This window comes from Mya arenaria, chromosome 10 (assembly GCF_026914265.1).
Source record: "Mya arenaria isolate MELC-2E11 chromosome 10, ASM2691426v1".
NCBI classification, from domain to species: Eukaryota; Metazoa; Mollusca; class Bivalvia; order Myida; family Myidae; genus Mya; species Mya arenaria.
In genome coordinates this window covers 987962-997257 of record NC_069131.1, presented here as the reverse complement: position 1 = coordinate 997257, position 9296 = coordinate 987962, and the positions used below count along the sequence as shown (strand labels likewise).

The 9296-nt window shown below is 34.2% G+C and overlaps 1 protein-coding gene across 1 annotated transcript; it reads left to right on the top strand.

Moving 5' to 3' along the window:
- The first annotated feature begins 3596 nt into the window (after nt 1-3596).
- On the top strand, nt 3597-7792 carry LOC128205919 (uncharacterized). Its single transcript, XM_052907980.1, has 2 exons — nt 3597-3623; nt 6137-7792. The coding sequence occupies exons 1-2, from the start codon at nt 3597-3599 to the stop codon at nt 7790-7792; spliced, it is 1683 nt and encodes a 560-aa protein (XP_052763940.1).
- Nucleotides 7793-9296: the final 1504 nt, after the last annotated feature.

Sequence of the window (9296 nt, the reverse complement as noted above, 5' to 3'; positions counted from 1 at the left end):
GACCGTTCCAAGCCGGTAATCTTATCATTTAACGGTAAAACATGATTAGGGTATACTTTGTTTGTGGTGTTTGTATCTGTGTATGTGGTGTTAGTTTGTTGTTGGATGTTATGTATGTGCCGTTAATATGTTGTGTATATAGGTCTTTGTGTCCGTCGTCCGTCGTAGTCGTCGTCGTCCGTCGTCGACCGTCGTCAACAATTTGACTGTTAATACTCTAGAGGTCACAATTTGGGCACAATCTTGATGAAACTTGGTTTAAGTCAAGTTTAAATCTGGGTCATGTGCGGTCAAAATCTAGGTCACCAGGTCAAATCATAGGAAAAACATGTTAGCACTCTAGAGGTCACATTTATGACTGTATGTTCATGAAACTTAGTCAGAATGTAAACATTGTTTAGCTCTAGGCCAAGTTCGAATCTTGGTCATGTGCGTTTAAAAACTAGGTCACCAGGTCAAATTTAAGGAAAAGCTTTTAACAATCTAGAGGTCACATTTATAAATGTGTCTTCATGAAAGTTGGTGAGAATGTTTATATCAATAATCTCTAAGTCAAGTTTAAATCTGGGTCATGTGCGGTCAAAAACTAGGTCATTAGGTCAAATCATAGGAAAAGCTTTTTAGCACTCTAGTGGTCACATTTATGACTGTATGTTCATGAAACTTAGTCAGAAGGTTTATATTGATTAGCTCTAGGCCAAGTTCGAGTCTGGGTCATGTGCGATCAAAATCTAGGTCACCAGGTCAAATTTAAGGAAAAACTTGTTAACACTTTAGTTTATATATAGTATGTTTGCACTTTGCTGTTTGTGGAGTTTTGTGCTGTTTTTCTTCCATGTTTCTTGTTTGTGATTTTTTGTTTTTGTGTTCTATGTCTTTGGCGTTTACCCAGTGCCATTAAACCGGGTCTATGTTTAAACCTTTTGCTACTGAGCCTGTTTCTGTAGTTTTTAACATAAGTGTTTCATCATAACTAAACCATTTTGTTTTTCCCTACTGATAATTGCGGAGCACAAATTAAAATAAAAAATGCTTGTTCTGCAGTGAATTGTTTTAGGTCGGTCAGATTCTGTTTGCTTTCTATAAATATTCAATTTGATAAAGTTAAATAAAAAACAGAACATATTTCATTTGCATTGCTCAATGTTTAACCTAAACAATTGAGGTTTTTTCGGGAGTTTACTTTGTTTTCTATTTACAAATATGTTTCTATTTTGCAGACAAAGACCTTTAAGTTAAGAATGCTTTATTATATGTACTTTGAGAATGAAATATTGAGAAAAGTTGTTAGTTTGCAATATTACCGTCGTACGTAAACGTCACTTCTTTTTAGCTGAACATACGCCCAAATTGGGAATACGTTAAGGTGAAAAAACTTAAGACTCGAATTGCATAACAATTAATTGCGACCTTCAGGTAACTGATTCTCTTTTAAGAAAGGCTATTGCATTTTTGTAACCAGTAAATGAATGAAATGATTAACTCTATATTTTGTCAAACAGGAATGGTTTTCCAAAACATTAATTTCAATAAAACAGTAGTTTTTCGTTATTGAATTTAATCAGGTGAGGCGGACATAAACAGAAGCTGGCCAAGTTTTTGGTATTTTAAACAAAATTATGTAGACCACCAAAAACCTTAAAGATCACAATCTTTAACCATTACCTAAATCGTTATTTGCTCAATGTATTTATAATATTTGTTTCTATTGTGCGTGTAAAAGATTGTTAATTAAGCCCCCTTATAATAAGTTTTAGCTTTAATAATAGTAAGAAAATTAAAATGAATTAGATCTCAAGATATTCTCTTGCAAGAAAGGCTTCAGTAGCAATAACAAAAACCAATACCAACTGAGTTAAGGAAGAACATTTCACACCAGAGATATGCTGTCGCCAATCCGTTCTGGTGTGGGAATAGCAACGGAAAGAGAAATGGCATTTTTATAGTGGGAAAGTAGCTGGATTAAAACTATTAATTATTTATCAATCAGACACTTGGTGGTTGGAGTCTTTAATCGTGTTGGTTAGTATTTTCGCTTTTGATAAATTAAAAATAAATATAAAGCCATATGTAAATAATACTTTTAACATATTTTTATTTCATTTTTACAAACAAGTTTGAGTGATGACAAACAGTAGACCTAAATATAATAACTTAACTTGATCGCAAATAAGTAAGAGTTAAATGGTCATTTCGCCATTGCCCGTTTCACTATTGTTATACTCTGATTTAAATTAGTCACACAATTGGCTGCAAAAAAACAAACAAACAGGTAATAGGTGTGTTTCTGGATGTTACTGCATGTACCACATAAACAAATGAATAGCAATTAATGCAACCGAATGCGGAAATGTTGACTCGCCATGTTAGCAAGCGTGCACCACAGCGTTTAAATGCACAAAAAATGGCATTTAATGCATGCAAATAAATAGACACCTTATTTCTAAAATGGTAGCAAATGCATGAATCAAAATTTAGGTACCGACAGTGAGTAACATCAAATTCTTAGTTTCCACTTCCAATTTAAACTTTTAATGGCAAAGTGGTATTAAAATGAAAACAAATACAACTCTCAGGTGATGTTTAGGGCGCATGCGGAATTTTCCTTCGTTTGTTATAAAGTTTATACTAATTGATTCGATCTCCCTAAGCAAACTAATATAAGTAACTCACGGTTTTAAACAGTGAACATGTCGTTTTGATATTTGTTTTCTGTTTTGAAATTTTAGCACATTATCAAGACCAAATCAAACGTCAGCGCGCACGAGGCTTTGACACAACTTTAAATACGTCATTTCTGAAACGCCTTTACGTTCGCATACATTTGGCGTGCTGTTTTGAATAAAACAAACTACAATTAATGCAAAATAGTTCACATTTAAACAACAAACTTCGATATTTCAATCGTTGTTACTCCGTTCGTAAAATATGGCTTTTGGTGCTCACTCGGTAATTTATATTGCGATCATGAACTACAACAAATAATTATCCGCTGTATCTTAAACGAATAGAAATGGAATTTTATATCGCTCGGGAATTTTGATAAAAACAATAAAATATTAGGTAATGTGTTGCTATGTCAGATAAAGAGCCTACTCTAAAACCACTCATATCTATATAAATTATCAATCTTCAAACATCTTTTTCACATCATTGCCTTGGGATTGTTAAACCCTTTAAATATTTAAACACTATATAAAGCAGCTAGTCAAAAGGAAATATTTAACCATAGATGTTTCCAGTGTTCGGGCATTTAACTTTTCAATAATGCGTTTGATTCTTTTATTTATTGAATTCCATTCAGACTGTTTTCAATATAAACAAAAATATTTATTGATATATTCATAGCAGATAAAACAATAAGCCTCATTGATAACCAATATATCTGACCTTGTGTCTTGTGTTGAGTGCCTCGATGTACAGAATTTATATCACAAAGTTAATGCATTAAAAACTCAAAACAATAATGCTAGGAACACAGAGTGAGCACATTATGTTTCACGATTGGCTTAGTTTCCACTTGTTATGCATATATTTGTTTTGAGCTTGTTTCTTTATATTTTCATATAAATAATAATATTTCAGTTTATGCCGCCATGCCGGAAGATGTCATAATGAACCAGGTACGTGATAGTGCATGCAATAACTTAGAGAACGCATATGTATACCAATAGCAGTTCAAATAATTTCTCACCTATCACGACAACAACATCAACAATGACTCATATAATTGCATACACTATTATAAAAATCACCAGGTCAAATAGCTTATTCATGGGATGAAACAATTTATGCTTTCTGAAGGAAGAATACACTCACCATGAATAAGAAACTAAGAACGTCTGTAAGAATGTGCAATAGCCAATTTAAACATGATATCTCCGTGGAGTAAATATGTTAACCCTTACTCAACTATGTGTTAAGTTATATGTTATGTTTATGCTTCTCATGTATTGTCAGTCAGGGTTTTCAAAAGTGTCTTTATACAATGTTTCTGTTTAAACATCGGCTACGCGGACTGTCCCTGTTGTTTTTATTGGTTTAAACAATATTTATTTCGATATAATATTTACAATTAGTTTAGTTCAACAAATTTGAGCATAATCCAAATTAACAAAGACCAAATACGTAATGCATTGAAACAGAAAAACATGTAAATTATGCACAAAACAATAGTGTACACAGAATTGAGAAGAAAGCCTTGAGGCTTATACTATGTCTCTCTTCTGTATGTCATTCACGCTGCTAGGCTGGTGCGCAAGTTGCAGTGACTCGAATAAATATAATCTTATAGTCGAATAGTGCAAACTATGCTGTGTAAAAACAAGTTTTTTTAGTTTGTTATCAATTAGTTAGAAGGAAGAAAGGATAAAGGTTGAAGAAAAGGAAGGTGTGATAAGCAAGGTGGTACAGGGACTGGTCAGATCGGGATCGGGATAAGGTTTGTTGGAGCTTGTACTCAAAAACGTTTAGATTGGCGTATATAGTTCTGGACGTGGTCAAAGATAAGTTTGTTCGTTTGATATGAAGCTTCCTTCGATCCAAAGAGTAATAGTGGAAGAGACAAATGACCAACGGTGGATAACTGAACAATGAGATAATTTCGTTGGACGTTATATAATGGACAGGTGAAGAAAAAGTGGAAAGTGCCCTCAATTTCACCGCATTGACAATTAGGACTGTTGACAATATATTTTGAGAATAGATGCTCATTAAGGTTGCTACAGTGCATACGCTACCTCGCGTGATTGACACAAGATTTGCGGTCACCTTCGTAGTAGAAGTCAGGAACTTGTTTTTTGTTCTTATTAAGTTTGTATTTGAAAGAGGGCACGGATGGCGATGTACGAACTTCTTCCGGGAGTGCGTTCCATGCGGATATAGTTGATGGCAGAAATGAACTCGTCAACAATTGTGATTTGCATGAAATGTTTCGAAGGTTAGTTGCATTTCGAAGGTTATACGAAGTAGTGTCGCCAACTCTTGTTGGAATCAGAGTAGTTAGATATGCTGGTGCAAGAGAGTGAAACATCTTGTAAAATAGGATAAGTTTATGTTTACGTCGCCTTTCTTTGAGTGGCTCGATTCCAGTTTCAACATAAAGATTTGTCAAAGATACTAAACGAGTTGCACCGGATATAATTCTGGCCGCCTCATGTTGAACTTTTTCTAAGTCATCCTCGTCAGCTTGCGTCAGATTATTCCACACAACATCGCCATATTCCAACAAAGGCCCAATGAATGTGAAATACAGAACCTCAAGCGATTTACGATCAAGAACGTATTTGAATGACCGCATGAAGTGAATTCGCTGCCAAGCCTTCTGTTTGACGGATTGAATATGATCGTGCCAGGAGCAGGTGCTAGAAAGTGTGACGCCCAAGTGTTTATGAGTTGTAACTTCAGATATTTCTGTATTATTCATGAATATTGAGGGGTGCATATGCCTATTAGACTTTCTAGTGAATAATAGTGATTTGGTTTTTGCAGGATTGAATGTAACAAGCCATTTCTCAGCCCACATATGAATTTTGTCTAGGTCATTAGTAAGTCAGATACGGGGTCTTCGACAATTATATATAAGGTTGTATCATCTGCGAAGAGTCGAATATGTGATTGTATATCATCAACAATGTCGTTAATGTAGATAAGAAAGAGCAGCGGCCCAAGAATTGAGCCTTGAGGAACTCCAGCTGATATTGTAACTGTATCAGACATAGAACCAGAAAGAACAACACGTTGTTAACGTTCACTGAGATAATCACGAAGCCATAACAATAAAGAACCGGTAATGCCACTTTCACGAAGTTTATGGATAAGACCGTCTGTTGTTTTTATTGTGAAATTATTAGAGAGACACCATTCCTTAAGTATTTGATATTTTAAAGCACGTATATAATCAAATTATTACGTTCCATATAATTTCTGTTATCAGACCAATCAATGAAATCATATGATAAAGATATTCAATTTCCAGAGAAAATTATCAAAATCTGGGAGTGTAAAAGAGTAAACATTTTTTTTGTTTTCATTCGTAATTTTCTGTCTAAACGAACAATACGTAACATAGCTCAATTCAAATAGAAATTTGAAAGTTAATAGAAACACAGCTATTTGCAGTATCTCCCTATTGCAGACCCAGAATGGAGATGAGCTGATAGAGAACAAGTCGGACCTACCAGACATCATCGTTATCACGTGTATGCTATCGTTGTTTAGCATCATCGGCACCACCGGCAATGCATTTGTGCTTTACGTATTCTCGAAGAAGAAGGATAAGAACACGTCGACTGTCTTCATCTTGGCGCTTGCCTCCATAGACTTTGCGACGTGCATAGTTGTTATTCCGTTCACTATAGCCGTGGAGTTTCAGTTCAAGAAGATTGGAAGTGACCTGACATGTAAAATATATATGTTCCTAATTACGTCAAATGTACCATTCAGTGCATTTATAATGGTTGCCATAGCGTTCGACAGATACTTTTGTATCTGCCGACCATGGACTAAATTCTTGAATACGAAATGCGCTCTTCGGATAATATTTGTGTTATTAACTTTTGCACTCACACTTGGATTGTTGACAAGTCTCGCATACGGCGTTTACCACCGGAGAGTTGTCGCCCAAATTAGCAAAATCTCAAACATGACTAAAATTGTACACTATAATGTGTCGGATTTTACAATTGCCACGGGAATAGATAATTGTACAAGGTTCCATAATCCCAGCCTAAACAGCGGAAACAATTTTACGAACGACTGCCAATTAAACCTAGATAACACTTCATTTGATACAGTAAATGGTACAATTGATATAAATGACTTCGTCTTCACAGGTTTCTGTTATCCTAATGAAGTTATATTCAGCACGGGTTTCCGGAAAGCCTACCAGAAATTCTACGTATCTCTATTCTTAATTGCATTTATAACTGTATTCATTTTGTATGCCCTTACTTACCGATCAATTATGTTCAGACGATCAAGACGACTGAAGACATCTTTGAATCAGAGAAGTGCACTTGGACGCCGATCTACACTTTTGACTTCAATTTGTTCTCGTAATGCAAACTCGCCTGAAATTATTTGCATGGTCGAGAGTAAAGCAGAACAAAAGCAAGATGATTGCACTATTGATGAAGCCGCCAGAATGCCGATTTCACAGATTCCAAGCACGATCTCTATTACAAGTACTGCCACTCAAACAACCATGATGAACTCAAACAGTGCTACCAATGTCGTATCATTTACATCGAACCACGTAATCAATGACGTCATACGTGAAGAGAGCAATGAAAGCTCGACACCGAAAAATCAACAAGAACAAGTTAGTATACCTCCGAATGACTTGAGACCTCCCAACGGACACGTGCAAAAAATGCGGAGAAATAATAATGGGAACGTATTAACGGCAAAGAAATCAAAATTTAAAAATGTGAATAAACAAAAAGAGTATTTATGTTATACAAATGGTGAAAAGACTCCTTTGAAAGACATGCCAGATTTTATAAACATAAAAGCATCGAATATGCACAGACAGGACACGAGAAAATCAGTGCGAGAAAAAAACCGCATTGCAAATATTAAAACTGCTGGCATTTTATTCATAGTAACAACTGTATTTATGATTGCATTTTTGCCTGCATGGTTGATGGCTACAAAATTGATTCCCCCAAATATGATCGTGTTCTACTCGTATTTCATTTACAACGTTGCAAATCCAGTGATTTATGCGTTCTTTAACCAAACATTTCAGAAAGAAATGAAACTAGCTTTTAAATGCTCAGAATCGTATTAAATAAAAAAATGGTAATAACAGTAAGTATAATTAACAGAAGCTAATAAGTGTTCGATGTGTATTTGTCAACGATATTGTTTAAATGTCAATTGTTTAAGGTTCACTTTGTATTTACAGATACATGTAGATCCTATGTTTGACAAAATTGGTGGTGTAAAACAGAATAAATAATCCAAATAAGGGTATTTTAGTGCATATATTCAAATATAGGGTATTGTATTGATAGCGTTTAGTGTACAATTCATTGGAAAGTGTAAATTGAAGATGATGGATACAAAACGTGAGTGAAATGCCAAATGTGGTGTTAGTGGTTAAAATATAAAGCAATTTTCTATCTTACATTAATACAACAGTGCAAACGTCGTTTGACGGACCAAAACATAGAATGTTCGTACATTTCGTATTTTGTTTTGAATTTACATATTTAGCGAAAATAATACATATATCCGTTGCAACATGTGTAGCAGCTATAAGGAGTTTTGCATTTTTTACGAAGGAATATTTTATAAGATTTCTTCTAAAAACTAAAATCATTTGCACCTTTCTAAAAATGTCCTCATACAAAATCAATATGTGTGTCCAAATCACCATTACTATCAAATCAATACTGTCTTAATGCAAAAAACAATACCCTCAATCGCTCACAGGTCCGTGTTAATAAGGTCGAGCTTTGTTTTATTACCTACCAAGATTGTTTCTCAAAACAAAATAAAATGTGAACTTTTGAAACGTTATAATGTTTTGATCTCTCCACCCAATTAATCAACTGTGAGACTATGAACCAAAAGCATATACCGTAGATTTTCATGCAACAGATTTGACAGTCGGGCCTTCGAACGATACCAACGTAAAATGTTTCATGTATTTATTTTTATTTTTTATATTGGTCATTGGTTATTATGGCTTTATAATCTGTTATAACTACAAAGGCTGTGACTTGGTGTGTTTTGAGACTATGAAGTTTTGATAGTTTAGTCTTTGAATGATCCAAACGTAGATACGATTGATGTAGACAATGTTCTTTGATGTTAAATATCGTGTAATAAACATAATGGAACAAGAATGTATAATGTTCTTCCTATCGTGTTGTGTGTTAAATGTGTTAGCTGTGTTTGCGATGTATTTTTTACATCTAAATATAATTAAATAAACCTGACATTTATTTGTTGCAGTTTACTCAGCTCTTTTACACAAAAATGTTTAATCAATAGTGTTAAGCATTTCCGTCCCACTGTGTAAGTAGACTAGACGAAGTGCTATATTAAGAATGCATTTTTATTGGTAGTAACTGTTTGGGTCGACGATATAAAGCTTTGCGAGGACACGCATGACCAATAATTTGTAATATCTAAAGTGTAACCTACAGTATGCGATATTTTGTTTGTTAAAAAATGCTTTACCACTCATCAGCAAAAAAGACATTAATAAAAAACAGAAGAATCCAGATGAACCAAAAACATACGTCATAGATTTTTTATTCTTGAAATTTTGTCTAAAACTATAT

Excerpts from the sequence above, each read along its gene's own strand:
- LOC128205919 (XM_052907980.1), top strand. The coding sequence starts at position 3,597 with ATGCCGGAAGATGTCATAATGAACCAG. Across the intron at positions 3,624-6,136 it reads AAGATGTCATAATGAACCAG|ACCCAGAATGGAGATGAGCT; the intron begins GTACGTGATAGT and ends TCCCTATTGCAG.